This window comes from Myxine glutinosa, chromosome 7 (assembly GCF_964187855.1).
Source record: "Myxine glutinosa chromosome 7, kmMyxGlut1.1, whole genome shotgun sequence".
Taxonomy (NCBI): domain Eukaryota; kingdom Metazoa; phylum Chordata; class Myxini; order Myxiniformes; family Myxinidae; genus Myxine; species Myxine glutinosa.
Genome location: NC_136267.1, coordinates 54,020,765 through 54,040,398, shown reverse-complemented (window position 1 = coordinate 54,040,398; position 19,634 = coordinate 54,020,765). Strand labels below are relative to the sequence as shown.

Below are 19,634 nucleotides of genomic sequence, written 5' to 3'. Positions count from 1 at the left end.
ATGTTCCGTCCATTGGAAAGACGTTATCACACATCACATCACCAGCAACAATTCTTCCACGGTGCCCTTCACAAAGAGTACGTAATTATAGAAACCCAGCTTCAAATTTTTTGTGTTGTATTTTTTTTGTCCATCATCTTCAATAGTACCAAGTCATGTAAAAGTAGAATGATGTCTCCCGATACATTTGTTCGATATTTATGTGCAAGCTTCTCAATGAACCTTCATCATATGGCCATTTTCGGTTTACTGCAGGATGGCCTCAGCACGATTATATTCCAGACATTTCTGTCTTGTGTCCCTATTATCTAGGTGTTACCTCCATAGTAGTCTGTCAGCTCATCTCTTACTTGGCCTTCCTTTACCAGAAGGCATAGACCCTTTAAAAAAGACATCACAAATAGTAAGTGAGTAAGATCATTTGATTCTCTTGAATACACATCAGTATTACACATCAGTATTGCATCAGTATTACAAAATTACACATCAGTCAGTCACTTTCAAGATATATGAAAGCACCCTAGTACATATAAATGCACAACAAAATATATGGTATATTATATATATGCAAAGGAAAAGCCTGATTAAGAAAGGAAGATGTACGTGTATTAGGTATAATGAACAGCATAACTGACTGTTCAAAAAGCAAAGGCAGAAATGGAGTCAAAATGTGACAATGTGATTAGGCACCTCAACTAACTATTTTTTTAAGCAGATCACCACTGCTTCTACCATCAGATAACAGAGCATTTTTTCTTCTCACTCATATCCCATCATTCTTTTTGTATTTGGAGATTTGCTCTTATTTTGCATAATTTCAGCCTCTTATTAATGTTGCTCCACACATTAGTATTGGTATTGTTGTGTATACGGCCCTCAGCCAGAATCCTGAGCAATTACAGAGGGGAATTGTTCATGGCAGGAATTACAATGTCATAGATACCCGGCTTAAGGCAAAATTTGGGTGAGACAACGCCGTCTGCTCTGAATACAGTCTGAAGCAGTCAGTTAGAATTGAGCAATTCATTAATTTGTGCCTCCAAGGGTTATCAATCAAAAAGCCGGATTGTCAGTGCGGGAAAGATGGCAGAAACTCAACGCACACACAGCCTTTGAGAAATAATTAATAATTTCATTACATTGGCACAGAACAGGCAGCATGAAATCCCAGACATTAAATCCCAGACTTAACTGACAAGCAAATAACCCCCTTGGTGCCAAATACAAAGTCACACGAAACAAGTGAAAGATAGTGTGCTTCAGCACCATGCAAAACAAAGGCTCACAGGATATCGTTGAGGGTGTCAGGAGAGCGAGCATGAAGCAGGTGAGCAGGCACACCTGCAAGGACACTGCTTGATCTGGGCATGAAGTCCAAGCGAAAAAGAGCTTTGTGGTACAGGATGCGAGCTTTTATAATAGGCCCTCCATGCAGTTAATACGATCCGACGGTAGTCAGCCAATGATGGTTAGTGCCTGCATCATCATCGCCCTCATCGATGGCCATGAAAGCCGAACCACCTCCCTGCATCGGAGGCCGGAACACGGAACATATCTGTGATTTTCTGCCGGCCTCAAACTAGCCCAAGGTTGGAAGTCATGCTTTGTACAGGCTCTGACCGCTGACCCGTTTCCCAGCTGGCTCCACACATGGAGGACGCATAAAAGGGCCGTGCTAGCGAAGATGACTCGACCCTTTAACCCAGCCAGGCCACATCAGTCAACTTGACCCGATCACATGTCCTTAATACATGGTTCAAAAGTCCTATACACCACATAAACACAAACAGTGCTGAGGCCTTAAATTATAACTACCGCCCTCCATCTAATAAATCATAACAGTATTTTCATGGATTACAAGATTCATAACAAATACCTTCTGTTAATATATTGTTGTGGTTTTAGGAAACCGTTCAGAGGCAATGGCAACCATCATACTAGTATAGATATTTCTGTAGTGTAATATTGGAGTAGCTCCTTCTCCTTGTGTAGTGGGATAGCATGTCCATAAATGCGTTGGTGAAGGGTAGAGAGGTTTTTTTTCCCCTTTTCTACCCATTTCCTAGGGGTTAATTGTAAATTCTATATGAGCTTCGTGGGCGCAATGTACAATGTGTATGCTAATTTGCATATCGCGCCAAAAGCTTGTTTGAATTGCACACCAATCTCCACTGCCCCTCATCTTCCCGTCTCTGAATCTTCCCTTTTGATACACGATAAGGATACCATGCTAAGCTTTTATTAAACACATTTTTAGTTGCACATTATTTTGATTCATTATAATTTTCACGTTAATTTCCATTGCATTAAGACATTGTACACACCATTCATTGCCACTCAAAAACCTCAACACTCGCCACAACCTTTGCTCCAACCATACATGACTTGCTCACCTTCTGCCAACATCCTCACCTCATCCACCAAGCAGCGTTTGCTGTGGACAGCACAGAGAGGGGATCGCTGGAAGCGGCAGCCAGCCCTTTCGTTCGCTGGATTTTGTTATACCTCAGAACAGAAAGGCATTAATTGGCCATTGGCAGACTGTGGACATCTAATCGCTCCGTCTGTCTTTGCAGAACAATTATACGCTTCCAGCATTTGTCCTGCGCCGATGGCAGGTCACTACCCCTCCCACACATGTTAACTAAGTAGCTCCATCCTGTGGTGCGTCGGAAGTCAAATCTGGGGCAAAGCAGCTGCGAAAGTCTGGTGAGGGCAGCGCGAAGCAGAAATATGTCAATCGGCATCCCGGATTCCGCCGACAACCTTCTAGATTGCACTGGCAAGCCTTGCCCTCGCTAGTGGATTATAAAAATGCCGCAGGCAAAGGCTCTCACTCTCTGTCTCTCTCGACCTGGCTACCTGCCTGTCTGCATGCTCTCTCTGTGCGTGTACGTTGGTGGACAATCTGAGCTTGAGGGGTGGCGCTCCCAATAGCAGTTCGGACCTGGGGGCCTTTGGGTGGACGGAGCGAGTGAACCGATTAGGGCCAAACCAAGTTATGCTCACGTATTCCTTTTAGACTCTCACACAGTAGGCTATCCTCTCACACTTTCTTTCCTCAGCTTTCTTTTTTTTATCATTCTTTCTTAAACACGAACGCACTTTCACATTTCCTCTTGCATCATTCACATTACATACACCTCACCTGCAACTCCACACTCAATCCACCATAGTCACCTCAGTATTTGCCCTCTTTACCCTCTCCTTTCGTGTTGGGTCGCGAAAGCACGACTGCTTTCGCCGGGAAAGCTGGTTACCCTGTATTGTGCAATAGTGATAAGACATAGGTTAAGGTTTTACTCTCGTCCATTTTCTTTCCTGCTTCTAAATATCGCTGCAACCTTCATTGTAGCGACCGTTTGTACATTTTGACTTACATTCCCCCATTGTTCCCTTTGTGTGCACTTTCTCCTCCCACGACCATTAAAGCCCTTGAGTTCCCTTTCCCCATTTTGCATGATCCCACCTGTGCCTTGTAAATAATTCTAATAAATCCCTTGTTGACGTTCCTTTCCAATCTGTTCGTGCCCGTCTTTTCCTCCATTGATCCAGCACTGTTTGCACTTCGGTCAGCCAGGAAGATTATCATTCCCCGACTAATTGGCTCGTTAATCTGACTTGCACCAAGAGGTTGCTCGGGGCCGCCCTCATTAAAGATCTAATTAAGATAAGATTGGTGCATAGCCGAGGGCGCGTATCCCGAAGGTCATGTGACATTCAGTTAAATGGTATTAGACGGCGGACACTGAAACAAGTGATTAACTGGTTGGCATCCACGGTTAATTAGCAACCTGCTGTGGCACAAAGTTATCTGTGTGAGGTAGCCTCAGGCCTGGTAAGTTTGGAGGGGAACCGAGGCTACTCCCCCTTAGTAGACCCGAAACCTGGGGCCACAACAATATTATATGAATTATCACACAAAATCTGGTCATCGATTGAAAAAATAACAAGTAACAAATTGTACAGACAAAAGATCTGCTAAAAAAACTTTTGGAAAATAATTTTCATCACTTCAGTGTTATAAGGGAGAGGCGTTTAATTATGGGGTCAAACCCCCACAATTGCTGTTCTCTCAATGAGTTACTTTTTGAAAGATGTTGTATTTTGCAAGTCGTACCATAAATTTCTTCAAGTGTATCATCATCAATTGGATGTGGAGGGCCATTGCGATTCGTAGGGTCGTAAATGAAAGACTCAAGGAGGCAATTGCAGCCAGGAGCCATAAGGGACAACATCAAAGAGACATAACGCTGTCTGTCATCAATGTTAATGGCGACTAAAGACCCACGGTCCCAGATGCCATCAAAAAGGCCCAAAACATCCTGAGAAATATCAAAAATGCTGCAGCAATAGATGGAAATATTTCCATCCAGGCTTTTGAAGAGCTCTCCGGCAGGTAACATCAAAACATGTTTTCTTTTGAATGGCACACAATTCTCAGTAAAGAATTCCAAAATGGCTTTCTCTGCTAACTCAACACCCACAACTGTATGGCCTTGCTCAGCTATCCACTTCATATCCAAGGTCTTGCCACACAAAGGAACAAAGATCTTGACAGCTTTTCTGCCATTGACAAAAATATCAAAATTCTGCTTCAGGTTGTTATTCCCTTCAAATTCGTGCCAGGACATCTTGCCTTGATCCCATCGATCTTGCCAATGCTCCACAAACATTTTGTCTCTCTCCATCACTTGGATAGTTACAGCAATGGCAAGTCCTGCAAGAACATAAAAAATACTAAATTCTTACCAATAAATATCATGGTGAGGAATTTAATTAGCATATTTTTTCAAGGAACGATTTTGTACACAGAGAAGCTCAAACAAACATTATCATCTCATATCATCATATTGTTTAAATATATATTTCGAGAAGTATCGATGTTTGTGGTTTTGTTTGCCTTCTATGCATTCCATACGGGACTGGTGCTGCTCGGGGTTGAAAACGGGTGGTGTACTTGGGGTGTGCACGTGAAAGTTTCAGGCAATTTTTTTAAATAGCCCCCAGGATTCAGGGTAGGTTAGACACAAATTCTCCATGTACAGTAAATTGTATCGTTATAGCACCATCTGGTGAAGGCCAGTATTACAAGTCATAACAAGAAAGATCAATCAGAGATTGCAGACCCTCATCAGGATGTGTGTGGCTTTGTCCTTTGGGTCTTCTCGGTCTTTTGGATATTTAAGCGTTTTCTCAGTATTTAAGAGTCTTCAGGGTCTTTTGGGTCTTGTAGGGTTTTAGAGTTCGAGAAGGTCTTAGAGTTTGAAAGTTTTAGGGGTCTGAAATGGTCTGAGGGTTACAAAGGGTCTGTGGGGTCTGAAGGGGTCTCAAAGGGTCTGAGGGTTCTAAAGGCTCCAAAGTCTTTTAGGTGTCAAAGTCTTTTAGGTGTGTATTTTAGGGGTCCTAAGAGTTTTAAGGGGCTTAGGGTCTTTGTGGATCTTCATGGTCCTTAGTCTCTTCGTGCTCTTAATGGGTCTCAGGGTTGTAAAAGTTTGAAAGGGACTTAGGGGTCGTAAATAGTCTTAGGGTTCCAAAGGGTTTAATTTAGTTAATACACATACTCACGTTTTGTGTGGACAAACAAACAGACCCAAATGCAACACCATCTCATCTGGAGAGGGTAATAAAATGCCACAGATATAAAAGTGGGGGAATTAACTCGTACCTAACGACAGATTATTTGCTAGTACTGTGTATTCAATTTGAGAAGTGTTTGTTTGTCGGTATGTTTGACTTGTATGCACTCCTGAGCCACTGAACGGAATGAGTTGAAAACTGGTGGTTGGAATCAGGGTGTGCCTGCGACGGCTTTAGGTGGTTAAAAAAAAGTTTCATAATCCTGGGGATTCAGGGTTGGGGTAGCACACCAATTCTCTCAATGTTAATGTTTATCGTATAGCGCCACCCCAGGTAGAGCTGGGTATTACATTACCAAGTCATCCCATCCGTAATTCCCTGAGAATTAACCTGTCCAGAATTCTAAAGGTAACAGATGTGTTATTCAATAGTACAGTATAAATATATATATATATATATATATATATATATATATATATATATATATATATATATATATATATATGTATATATATATATATATATGTATTGTTACGGACACGACTTAGATGTTATGATGGGCCGAGCGGGATGGCCGCCGTGTTCGCACAAGTTACCCGATTATACTCGAACGTTGGCCGAGTCGCGCTACGCTAGATCAATGAAGGAAAGGACACAACGGCTAGGTTAAATGACACGACACCAGGGGTACAGTTCTCAAGGCCTCCGGAGGAGGTTATATTATTGCGGAAGGTTAGATTACAGGGATGAGAGAGACAGCATAGGAAGATAGGCACTTAGACACACTTATCTTATTCCCGACAGACCACAGATAAACGGGACAAAACTGACTCACACGGGGATTGATGGCAAGGAGGGGCAGGTATTCGATGGCTCAAGGTGCACCTTGGCTCAGGGGCAAAATCGACCCGGTCCGGTCCAAAGATGCGGGGAGGTCGCTCAGCGCTCGGAGGTCGCGACTTGTCTTTCCAAGCTGGGGGCGCATCTGACCTCACGTCCGGTAAGTGGCTGCGCATATCCGGCGGGGAGTGACACGCCCTCGGCTCGTTAGCTCCACCCCAGATGGAATCGGTCCGCCCTTCTTATTGGGTGCGGGGGGTTACCGGGCTCCGCCCTTGACGAGGAGCTGACAGCCAGCCCCTTCGTGGTAACCCCGTGGAGCGCATGGGCAATGGCGGCTAACCAAGCCGGAGTGAGGACGCACACTCCCCGCGCCGCTCCGCGCCGCCCCCCTCTGTTGTTGTAGTTGTTGTTGTAGTTGTTGTTGTTGTTGTTGTTGTTGTTGTTTCATGGGGAAGATGGGAGGAGGTATGGGGAGGTCCTAAACTCACTACTGGTGCCATACAATCACATTCTGGTGCAACGAAGAGTCAGAATTAATGGAAACGAGTCCTTAACTGACATAGACTAAGAATAACTAGCAAGAGGTCCGAAAGTTGTCTACGTGAGATGCGGTGGACCTGGGCACGACATTTAATGGGGGAAGAAGGGGAAGGTCGGTTCTACAGAGTGTTGTTTACAGACAATGGGACTAGGGAATGGGGGATTGGGGATAGTTGGGGAGTATTGGGGAAATAGGGGAATATTTACAAGCGGATATGGAGGCCAAATCCCATATCCGCAACATTGCACCCTTCTCTACCCTCGGGGCGTCCCGACCCGATAAATTTTTACCTATTTTAGTGTGGCACTCAGATGTAGTTCCCTCTACTATTAACTCTACCCTGAGTGCGACAGTTTTACAGATATTCACAAATGAGTAAATATGTCCCCCTGCGACGTTGCACCCTTCTCCTCACAGAAACACACCCACAGGATAACCGAATCACGGAAAGAATTCGCAAACTAAACATACAGCCGGTAGGGAGCATTATTTACAAGACTACGCTGCTATTTACACTACGATCCAGGACCTGTTTTTGGAGGAACACATGCAGATGTTATGCATAGAGAGAGCACGCATGCCAGCATCGATACACCAACCCACGAGTGCTCTGTGGCCTTACGGCCTTTAATAATGTGCAGAGCACCCCTTCCAAGCACCAAAAGCACCACCCCAGCACCAATCGGTGCAGTCACCATTGTTCATTAAAATAAAAACAACAACCCCTAACCCTGCAGGTGTCTCTTGCTCTTCGTGTGGTGCACTTGGCCTTCTGGCTTCTTTAAAAATAAAGAAAGGCGCCAACCGCGTCCATTTCTGTATTGTGGCCTTCAGGGGGCCAACTAAAAGTGGTTCACCTGTATGGCATAGGTGCCACGTTGACCCATAGGTCCATCCACGGGTGGTGCTTGGCCGCAAAAGAACTGCGGTCCATTGTGGGTGGCCACAAACATTGCGGTCCATATGGTGTATCGATCCAGGCAGCAAGCAGCGAAAGTGCAGGCCCACAACTGCGGAGCCAGCACCTCTCTCTCCTCTCTCTCTGCCCCAAAGCCAGATCCTCGGAGGTGGGAGACAAAAGAAGAAGACAAGTGAGTAAGGTGGTAAGGGCGCAAAAGTGCACGCAATGTAAGGTAATGCACACTGGGGGCACATGGGAACCAGGTGAGACAGGTACGTTCCTACCGTACGCCCCCCCCCCCCCACCAGGTAACCTACATGGCCCCTCCCTTACCCCCTTACTGTATCCACAAAACACAACACTACCCATAAACATCTATTTTACAAATCAACAAACATCCCTACTGTCTTCCCCGTTCCTCCCATATACCAAATTCGTCTTCTCTCCCTCCTAACCAATCAAATTTGCCATTTCCAATTCATCATCAGTCCCTCCTAAGGAGGGAGAGATGGAATCACCCCAATGTCTCATCCACGTCGTGATGCGTCTCACCAATCCACAGCAATCTCATTTCCTGCAACAGAACAAAGAAAACACAGGTGTGGAGTCATCATCACCACAGGTAAGTGGCTGCGTATGGTGCGACAGGTTCATCAATCCTAACTATTTCCTAAATGACTTTAACAACTTTACACTACCCGGGGTCTTTCCCTGCCAATCCATTGGCCAACTTACACTATGGGTTCTAAAAACCAATTCCCATTGACCAAACTGTGGTGCTTTTCAATTTGGGGTCTCACTCCCCCGATTCATCTCCCGGTGACCTCGCACAATTTCTGGGCCGCGACGTGTACCTCTCCCAGCGGGTCTACCCACCTGCACACCCCCACCACTGCAGTTGCCTCCGAGCTTACCTGCTCCTTACCCTAACCTAACTACCTGGGGAAGGCCCTCTGGCGCTCTCCCCACTCGGTGCCCTCTCTGGCACTGGGCTGCCCGATCCACACCCGGGATCCTCAGGCACCCACTCACAACTACCGGCTCCCAGAGCCCACCTGCGGCCTCACCTGGCCGACATCCTCACAGTGGTGGAGTGCCCAACCAACTACACACACTAACAGGCTACACGCCCAGCCATTTCCACAACACTAATGCACCCATCCGCAATACCATTCTGCAACCGCACCACAAATGCCAATATCCAACCACAATTTACCTATACCCTCTACCTAACACTTACACTACCCGCCCCGGGTACTCGTGAAAGGGGTCCACTCTTCCCCCATCCACACCTTCGCACCATGCACACCACTCCGTACCACTTACTCCAACTCTCTCCACACACCTGTACCTGCACACCTGTGCTCTCACACCTGGTGCCACCTGCACCCTTCTCTCCCCAAGCGCATTCGCGCTGATCCACAACACTCATTACTCACACACTGCTCCACACACCTGTCCAGTTGCACACCTGTGCAATCACACCTGTTCAATTCTCACACACACGGCATCATCTCAGCTAACTACTCCCTTCTGAAACTTGCGCTTCCCAGTCGTCCCTTTAAACTATTGCGCTCCCTCGTCATTATCATCCATACTAATCTACCTGCGTCCCCACTACAGGTATCAGTCACTAACTAAACTTAACGTTACCTAATGTCATCTTCTAGGTCCCTACACAGAATATCCTAACCCACCCGGGCTAGTTTTCACTGCCATACACCCCCTAATCTATAGCGCATTTGCCCCATATCATGGGAAGGGTGGCAGGGATGCCACCCTTACCCACCGGGCCCATCGCTCACTACCAATTTTGCACATCAAATTGCAACAAATCAAAAATTTGCCAATCACTACCCATCATCTGCCAATCACTACTGCCAATCCCTTGCCAATCATCAAATTTTGTTTTTCTCTAATTTTGGGTCCAAAACACTAACCTCATCACCCAGTCTACTCACTAATGCCTCTCGGTGCGCCAATTCCTGTCCAAAGCCCGGCTTCGTAAAGCCAAGCCATGAATGCGGGTTGTTCTGTGCCAGCGGCTGGATGCGTCCGGCACTCGGTGCAGGGACGGGGGCTTACCCGGGCCGAGATCCCACGCACCATCTCGGCGTGGAGCCATCCAATGTCCCGATCTCGACCTGCCGGAATGCCTCAACAAAAAGTGGTCGCCATGACGACCCTTTCTATCGGGCTGCCCGCTCCGCCTAGTGGAGCACGGACGCGGCCGTTCAAAGCGAGGCCCAGCACGCACCGAGGGCCCGATTCGGCTAAAAGTCGCTCTAACCTCTAAACCGGTTACCGTCGATGCTTCACCTGGACGCTTACACCCCGCAGCCCGTTCCTTGCTCACACATCCAGCCGTTTCCATGCTCCTCGTACCTTTCCTTACACACCCAGGTACCCTCATTCCACTCACAGCCTTGGTCACACAGCTGACCACCGAACACTTTGGCACACATTCGTTGGTAGCACACCTCACCAACACACCTCTTCGCGCCCCCTCCTCGGTCACCTCCTCTGTGACAATCACAGGTGTGCTCTCATTCGCACACCCAACCACGTGCCTCACTACCAATTCCAGCGTGCATTCCCACTCACGCTCTACCATTCCAGGTGTGCATCCTTCCATCCCAGGTGTACATCCTCGCTCACCTGTCACAACCAACTCACTCTCCTTGTCACTCTCACTACTCTCACCTCCATTCTTGACAGCGCACTCTTTCCCCATGCACCTGTCCGTCACACACCTCTCTCGCACAAACTCTCCCGTCACACCCTCTGTAACACTTACCACACCGCGCTTCCATGTGCTCCCTCGCACACGCGCTACGACCGACTCACTCTCGCCAGCACCCTCACTCCTTGGCACGCACTTTTTCCTCACACACCCCAGAGTCGGACTTTCTCGCACACCTCTTTTTTCGCACACCAGACCTGTCGCACACTTCACCAACGGCCTCTCACGAACCCCCGGGTCCATCTCGACCCCCAAGCTTATTAAATCCCCTGGCGCATCATACGCACGACCATATTGGTCACCACTTACACCGGGTCCTCTTCCTCTTCGCTTCTCCTCCATCACCTGCGAATCCCTCATCCGGTTAATGAGCACATCATCACGATCCAAACACAGACTTTGGACCAATTCTTTTATCTCCTCTTTTATCTCTTTCTTATCCCCTCTCCGTCGCTTCTTAATTTCGCTCATCCCTTCTTCCACTTCTTCTAATTTCTGCTTCACCTCCTTTATTCCCCGGTACGTCTCCTCAAGCTCGTCCTCCAAGGCTACCTTGACCGTTTCCATGTGCGTCTTCATCTGCCGGTCCTTCGTCTCCATTACCTCTATCACCTCGTCCAACCTCGTTGTCAATCCCTCACGTACCATCTGACATTCCCTCTTCGTCGCTACCAAGTCATTTTTTAGGTCATTTTGTGTCGCTTTTAACCCTCCTATTACCGCAGTGTTCCTTTGTACCTGCTCCACTAACTCCGTCTGTCCCACCGTCAGCTGCTCCACCTCCTGCGTCAGGTCCTCTATGCCCCCTTGCAATTTTACAGTCCCCTTTCTCACCTCCTTCTCCATGTGCTCCTTACAGTGCCTCACCTCCTCGCGCACTCCTCCGACCTCCTCACTCACACCTCTTCTGATCTCCTCTCCCATCACTTGCATCTCCTGCCCAGATGCCACCCTCATCTGCTCCATTTCCTCCCTGTGAGCATCCAGTTTGGTCTCTACCCCCATTCTGACCCCCTCTATCTGCTGCCCCATTTGTTTAACTTCCCTTTCCGCTTGGTCCCTCATGTCCCTCAATTTGCCTTCCATCCTGTTTTCTAACCCCTCTAACCCCTTTTGCATCCCTTCCATTCGATTCTCTTGAGCGGCCATTCTGTTTTCTACCCCCATTAACCCCTCCTGTATTTCCCCTAATCTATCGTCTAATTTCCCAAATTTCTTGTCTAATCCCTTAAAATTATTGTCTAATCCCTTAAAATTATTGTCTAACTTCCCAAATTTCTTGTCTAACCCCTCACCGGTACCCCTCGCTTCGTCCCTCATGTCCCTCAATTTGCCTTCCAATCGCTCACTATTAGCCCTCATTCCCACAATTTGGTTTCCCAACCGCTCACCCAATCGCTCAATTTGGCTCCCCATACTCATCTGTACAGCTGCCTGTAGCTGCGCAATGAGGGCCTGCATGTCAATCGGCTGCATGTTAAAGCCCGTTGATACAGCGGGCTCGGCTACCGCGCGCTCTTGCGAGGCGCCATTTTGCGCGCCCGTAACGTCGGGCGCAACGACGCTATTTTGTGCGTCTGCTACCCTCACTGCTTCGCTCTCCTCATGTCCCTCAATTTGGTCCTGGATCGACCCTGCCTCACTCTCCTCTAACGGACCCCAGCCGTCTTGGTCTGCCATAGCGCGACTTTCAAAATTCGGGTTTTTATATTTTGTAAAACACAATCAAATTTCGCCGTTATAATTTCGAGCGCGTAAAACGCGCTCCGGATCGAATCTCACTCCTCGACACCAATTGTTACCCTAATGGTACAATTGGTGTTCCAAAATTTGGGCTAAATGAATTTAGTCCCAGGTCCGAATCCGACACTCCTGACACCAATTGTTACGGACACGACTTAGATGTTATGATGGGCCGAGCGGGATGGCCGCCGTGTTCGCACAAGTTACCCGATTATACTCGAACGTTGGCCGAGTCGCGCTACGCTAGATCAATGAAGGAAAGGACACAACGGCTAGGTTAAATGACACGACACCAGGGGTACAGTTCTCAAGGCCTCCGGAGGAGGTTATATTATTGCGGAAGGTTAGATTACAGGGATGAGAGAGACAGCATAGGAAGATAGGCACTTAGACACACTTATCTTATTCCCGACAGACCACAGATAAACGGGACAAAACTGACTCACACGGGGATTGATGGCAAGGAGGGGCAGGTATTCGATGGCTCAAGGTGCACCTTGGCTCAGGGGCAAAATCGACCCGGTCCGGTCCAAAGATGCGGGGAGGTCGCTCAGCGCTCGGAGGTCGCGACTTGTCTTTCCAAGCTGGGGGCGCATCTGACCTCACGTCCGGTAAGTGGCTGCGCATATCCGGCGGGGAGTGACACGCCCTCGGCTCGTTAGCTCCGCCCCAGATGGAATCGGTCCGCCCTTCTTCTTGGGTGCGGGGGGTTACCGGGCTCCGCCCTTGACGAGGAGCTGACAGCCAGCCCCTTCGTGGTAACCCCGTGGAGCGCATGGGCAATGGCGGCTAACCAAGCCGGAGTGAGGACGCACACTCCCCGCGCCGCGCCGCGCCGCCCCCCCTCTGTTGTTGTAGTTGTTGTTGTAGTTGTTGTTGTTGTTGTTGTTGTTTCATGGGGAAGATGGGAGGAGGTATGGGGAGGTCCTAAACTCACTACTGGTGCCATACAATCACATTCTGGTGCAACGAAGAGTCAGAATTAATGGAAACGAGTCCTTAACTGACATAGACTAAGAATAACTAGCAAGAGGTCCGAAAGTTGTCTACGTGAGATGCGGTGGACCTGGGCACGACATTTAATGGGGGAAGAAGGGGAAGGTCGGTTCTACAGAGTGTTGTTTACAGACAATGGGACTAGGGAATGGGGGATTGGGGATAGTTGGGGAGTATTGGGGAAATAGGGGAATATTTACAAGCGGATATGGAGGCCAAATCCCATATCCGCAACAGTATATATATATATAATATATATTATATATATTATATATATATATATATATATATATATATATATATATAATATATATATATATATATATATATATATATATATATATATATATATATATATATATATTGTGGTTTTTAGAACCCTCCACTTTGTAAATATCTGTAATATTCCCTTATAAATAATCCCCTGTAAATATTCCCATTTTTGGTGTAAAGGTCAAAGGTCGCACCCTAGTTAGGCCACGAGCAACACGTAGCACACCATAGGCTTCTTCTTTAGTTATTTCATTAGTATGTGTTTCAGGTAAGGATCTGTTTCCAATAGTTGAATCTGCGTTGTATTAATCAAATAACCTAGGCCCCTTCAATTATCCCCAATCTCTCTCTCTCTCCAAGTGCCAATAGCACCTTCAATGGGGCTTGTCCTTCCCAATGCTGCCACATAATCTTATTGCCGTCGTCGCTGCCTTTTGGTTGTTCCTGCCCGCCGCCATAAGCCACGTGGCAGAGTGGGAGAAGAAGGGAGGAGCAGCCAGGAACATAGGCGTGGCCCCATCAACGCATCACGAGGGGAGGTACCAATGAACCCTCGCGACCAATCCAGGCCGAGGCGTGTTCACGAGTAGGCGGAGCGAAGCGGACGCGGCTTGATACGCGAGGCTTGTAATAAAAGCATCGCCGCGACTACTTCGGGAGATGATCGGCAGACACCGAGAGAGATGCGCCAGGGAGAGAAAAGGAGTCAAACTTGAGAGAACTGCGCAGAGGATCGCTTGGAACGATCGTTTGATGCGAACTGCCGTTTGGTTTTGAGAGCGTTCGGCACGCTGTACGTACGCAGCATTCCAGCCCCTAGCATATGTAAGGTCCAGTCGCGCACCAACGATACGCGAAGCTGCCTGCCGTTCTTCGCCCGCAGACCTGGAGTCTGGATGGATCCCATCGTCTGGAACCATCTGCCTGGACCTTCCTCCCCTACAGCTACCATTCCGTGTGAGTCTGTCTGTTTGTCCTGGGGTCGTGATAAGTTAAGACTGTTTAGATAAGGTTGCCCTATGTCCTTTTATTTCCTTCTTTTGTATATTCTTGCCTTTCGTTTCCTCTTTTAGTGTAGTTAATAAATCATATTTGTTCTTCCTTCACCCTTCTTATTCTTTGGGTTTTCCTCTCATCTGATCGCTTGCGGCCTGTCCCCAATTGAATATCGGTGGCACGATATAGGAACCGCTATAATCGGGTTTAGTCCTTTTGTTAACGGCTCGGATCGTGGATTGCTAAACCGCTCGGCAATTACCATCACATCCGCGTTCGAGCAGGGACTCATCTCCCTGCTTTGCGGAGAGATTGGTGAAGGTATTTGGGAAACCGTTGACCAATCACCCTGGCCAATCTCACCCCGCAAAGGAGCGGGATAGTTCCACGACTGGAGATGGCCAGCTTAACAAGACAAGGGGATTAACCCCCCCTTGCTAACGGGAGTGCCGTACTCCGAGATCCGTAACAATATACATATATATATATATATACTAGCCGAAAGCACCCGGCGTTGCCCGGGTTCTTTTTGAATGAATTTACTACTATAATTCAGCTTTTACTCGCGGCCGTAGAAGATTGACTACTATAATTCAGCTCAGCTTTTAATTGCGAAATAGGCCCAGCCCAGCCGAGGCGGCCTCGATCGGCCTCGCCACCTAGTCTATAACCTTCCCGGGACCCGTCCCGACATTTTTTGTTTTAGAGGTTTCCTCCTATTTTTCACCGTTCAGGAGATTAGCGCATGCAGACAAACAAACAAACAAACACTTTCTTTTATATATATATAGAAGATAGATATATAGATAGATAGATATATATATATATAACACACTGCCTGCCCCACTGTTCTCATGCCTACTCCACACCTCAACACACACACCCTTCCCATTGAATTTAAGCAGATAAACTGATAGTTTGAATTGATGTGGTGTTGTAACACAGGTAAAATGGGCCAAATTGCCTCCTCCTGTGTCAAAGTTCCTAGTGTCTTTGTGAAGCTGTATTGTGCACTCCCACCATGCACACAATCGACATACAGTTTTGTCACACTTGAAGGACGAAGGACGGGAACAGTGGTGAGTTTGAGGTGAAGGTGGGAGTGCATCAGGGGTCGGTACTAAGTCCACTACTATTTGTAGCTGTGATGGAGGTGCTGGCTCGGAACGTAAAGGAGGGTTTACCGTGGGAGTTGTTGTATGCAGATGATCTGGTGTTGATTGCAGAAAGTATGGATGGACTGAAGGAGAAGATGAACAAGTGGAAGGAAAGTATGGAGACAAAGGTCTGAATGTGAATGTCGGAAAAACAAAGGTGATGGCAAGTGGTAAAGCATGTGGTGAGGTGGAAAGAACTGGGAAGTGGCCATGTGCTGTGTGCAGGAAGGGTGTCGGAGTGAACTCAATTCAATGTACAATGTGCGCTGAGTGGGTTCATCAAAAATGTAGTGGTCTGAGAGGGTCATTAACCAGTGTGGCAGCTACATTCAAATGTAAGGTGTGCACAGAGGGAGCTGCAGATGGAGGAAATGTTGAGTTGGATCTTGGAGACGGAGTGAAGCTGGAAGGTGTGAAAACATTTTGCTACCTCGGAGACATGCTGAATGGAGAAGGTGGATCACACTCGGCAACAGTTGCTAGAGTGAGATGTGCATGGAAGAAGTTTCGGGAACTGAGTGGCGTGCTGACGAGGAGGGGAGTGTCGTTGAAGCTGAAGGGAAAGGTGTATGCTGCATGTGTGAGAAGTGTTATGATTTATGGGAGCGAGACATGGGTAATGAACTCAGAGCAGCAACGAAGGCTGGAAAGGGTGGAAATGCGAATGGTTCTGTGGATGTGTGGAGTATCGTTGAGAGAGAGGAAGCCAAATGATGAATTGCGAAAGATAATGGGAATAGAGCCTGTGATGGATGCTGTGAAGAGAAACAGTTTGAGATGGTTTGGTCACGTGTTGAGGAAGGATGAAAGTGACTGGTTGAGAAGAGTGATGGAAATGAATGTGGAAGGAAGTAGAGGACGGGGAAGACCGAGAAAGACTTGGCTAAAGATGGTCGAAGAAGAAAATGCGGGCCTGGGGGTTAACAAGGGGAGATGCAGAAAATAGGGTAAAATGGAGAAGATTGTCATGGGGACCGCAAGGCTAACCCCCGCTCTTGCAGGGAAAATGGCCTTTAAAATGCCTGTTGTCTGTTGTTGAAGAAGGGTCGATCACAAGCATGTAATGCTTTAAAGATATAGTTGAATTTCCAGGTGAATTTGACAAAATCGAATAAAGTATTCCTGGTATTCCCAAGGTTTCACAACAACTATGTGAATTGAGGTATCCTGCCGATTATACAGAATAAGTTTTTTTATTTATTTTAAGGGGTGCAGTGTCGGACAAAGTTGGCATTTTTAAGAGGCATTACCTGAAGGGAAGTGCAGTTCTGAACACACAGCAGGAAGTCCAAGTAAATTTTCTTCTTCTGCCTCACTTTCTAGGCACTATGTTGACCACACCCTAAAATACAAGATCATTAATTTTGGAACAAAAGATCATCTAAAACGTTGGCATCAAACACGACAGCGAATTCCTGAATGATTCAAACTAAAACAATTATGGAGTGGGTGTGATTGGTCTTCCAAATATGTAAATCTATCAACTCCACCAAATCAGAAAATGTTATCTTGTTTGGTGATTTCAATTTGTGAGATGTTGATTGGCCAACTGAAATTTGCACAATGTGAACTTCTCAACTTTTCTTAGATTGCCTAGATGACAATCACCTACTGCAAGTAGTAGAGAAACCAAGTCGTTTGTAGTAGGAGAACCCTTGTTGCAAGCCAAAGCCAAAAGAACTCGTCTGAATGCCTTCAGCGAAGCACATCGACAGGCTATAAAACATCGAGGCAATACCCCTGGCACTTCACCTGGTAGAATAAACAGTATACTGCACTGGCCAAAGGTATTTTAAACCAATTTCAATGGTTGCGAGAAGACAGGGCAGCATGTAGAATCATACTAAAAGAATCATAAGACTTTAAATAAACAAACAAAAAAACCCTATTTTAGGGGGCAACTCTCTTCCCCCCCTCGCCCCCCCCCCCATTTTTCCAATGCCTTGAACAGACATTGGTACATCACGGATGATGAATGTTTTGGTGAAGTTTCATCAAAATTGTGTCTGTAGGTTCTGAGAAAAAAAGCATAATACCTATTTTGGGGGGCAAGCTCCCCCCCCATTCCCCCATAGACCATCTTAGACCCCGATTTTTTAAAGTCCAGGAACAAACTTTGGTACAACACGGGTGATTAAGGTTGTGGTCAAGTTTCATCAGAATTGCATATGTAGTTTCTGAGAAGAAAGCAAATACCTATGTTGGGGGGCAACCCCCCCCCCCCCGTAGATCCCCAAAGGGGCAGATTTTTTTTAATGCCGTGAACAAACTTTGACAAAGTCACAACAAATATCATTTGTGCCAAATTTGGTCGCAATCCCATCAGCGGTTTCGGAGAAGTTTCAAGTGTTTACGGACGGATGGACAAGGCGCCATCGCATAAGGTCACCTGAACTTTAGTCCAGGTGAGCTAGAAATGTGCAGCGTGTGGTGCACAAAGCCAAATCAGATCGTGAAGAAAAGCTCGTGCCAAAATTGGACAGAAATCCGTGGAGATTTTCAATTATGCACGTCTCTACAAGAAACCTTCCTCCATTGATTCTTTGAAATACAAGAATACTATGTTGTTGTTATTGTTGTTTTGTATGCCGCCTAAGGCTGCTGGTTGCATCATCTTTGTGGAAGTGCGGCTGTGCCACTGATGCCCCCTTACCACCCAGCTCATGGGTGCTGTGCCACTGATTCCCCCTTACCACCTAGCTCATGGGTGCTGTGCCACTGATGCCCCCTTACCACCCAGCTCATGGGTGCTGTGCCACTGATGCCCCCTTACCACCCAGCTCATGGGTGCTGTGCCACTGATGCCCCCTTACCACCCAGCTCATGGGTGCTGTGCCACTGATGCCCCCTTACCACCCAGCTCATGGGTGCTGTGCCACTGATGCCCCCTTACCACCCAGCTCATGGGTGCTGTGCCACTGATGCCCCCTTACCACCCAGCTCATGGGTGCTGCGTCACTGATGCCCCCTTACCACCCAGCTCATGGGTGCTGTGCCACTGATGCCCCCTTACCACCCAGCTCATGGGTGCTGTGCCACTGATGCCCCCTTACCACCCAGCTCATGGGTGCTGTGCCACTGATGCCCCCTTACCACCCAGCTCATGGGTGCTGTGTCACTGATGCCCCCTTACCACCCAGCTCATGGGTGCTGTGCCACTGATGCCCCCTTACCACCCAGCTCATGGGTGCTGTGCCACTGATGCCCCCTTACCACCCAGCTCATGGGTGCTGTGCCACTGATGCCCCCTTACCACCCAGCTCATGGGTGCTGTGCCACTGATGCCCCCTTACCACCCAGCTCATGGGTGCTGTGCCACTGATGCCCCCTTACCACCCAGCTCATGGTACTCATTTTGCCGACCTCGGAACAATGACAGAATGAATCAACCCGCCTGGTGTTAATCCAATGACTGACTGGGGATATAACTCAGAACCCGAAGATCTGAAGCCAGACACCTTAACCGTTAAGCCAAGACCAGGCTTCCAGACATCAATAACTTTGCCAAGTGCAGCCATCTGACGACATCGGATTGACCTCATATGCTAAAAAAAATACTTGGCAGGAGACTTGAATACACCAATCAATTCGCAACAACTTTTTTTTTTTTAAATAACTTACCAAAGATTGATACTTTACCAGAGAAAGCCGCTTCCGCACAAAAGACAGGATTTTAAAAGGAGAATCCTCCCAAAGGATTCATCAACTATTATCTATTCCGGGTCACCTCGTCCGAATGCAAAAAAAAATAGGACGACCAGACTTTGTTGGCGATTACTCCGCCAGGGCGCATTTGCATTGCGCAAAATCAACGAGGTCCTGTGACGTTTTTAGTAGCGACTCTTAACATCAAAGTCCCAC

The 19,634-nt window shown here is 47.4% G+C and overlaps 1 protein-coding gene across 7 annotated transcripts; it reads right to left on the bottom strand.

Moving 5' to 3' along the window:
• Positions 1-404: 404 nt before the first annotated feature.
• TPMT (thiopurine S-methyltransferase) lies at positions 405-19,513 on the bottom strand. 7 transcript variants are annotated; one of them, XR_013624074.1, is made up of 4 exons: positions 19,395-19,513; positions 17,386-17,525; positions 17,024-17,115; positions 405-4,720 (listed from the first exon to the last, which is right to left on the bottom strand). XR_013624074.1 is itself a non-coding variant. In XM_068104101.2 (3 exons), the coding sequence occupies exon 3, from the start codon at positions 4,689-4,691 to the stop codon at positions 4,011-4,013; it is 681 nt and encodes a 226-aa protein (XP_067960202.1). In that variant the 5' UTR covers positions 4,692-4,720; positions 17,024-17,115; positions 19,395-19,508; the 3' UTR covers positions 405-4,010. The 7 variants fall into 7 exon arrangements, 2 of the variants coding, with proteins under 2 accessions (XP_067960202.1, XP_078637838.1); XR_013624076.1 differs by having other exon boundaries at positions 17,386-17,489; XR_013624077.1 differs by lacking the exon at positions 19,395-19,513 and adding an exon at positions 19,168-19,359 and having other exon boundaries at positions 17,386-17,489.
• Between the last annotated feature and the right edge of the window lie 121 nt (positions 19,514-19,634).

Coding starts and splice junctions, on each gene's coding strand:
- TPMT (XM_068104101.2), bottom strand. CDS start 4,691: ATGGAGAGAGACAAAATGTTTGTGGAGCATTGGCAAGATCGATGGGAT.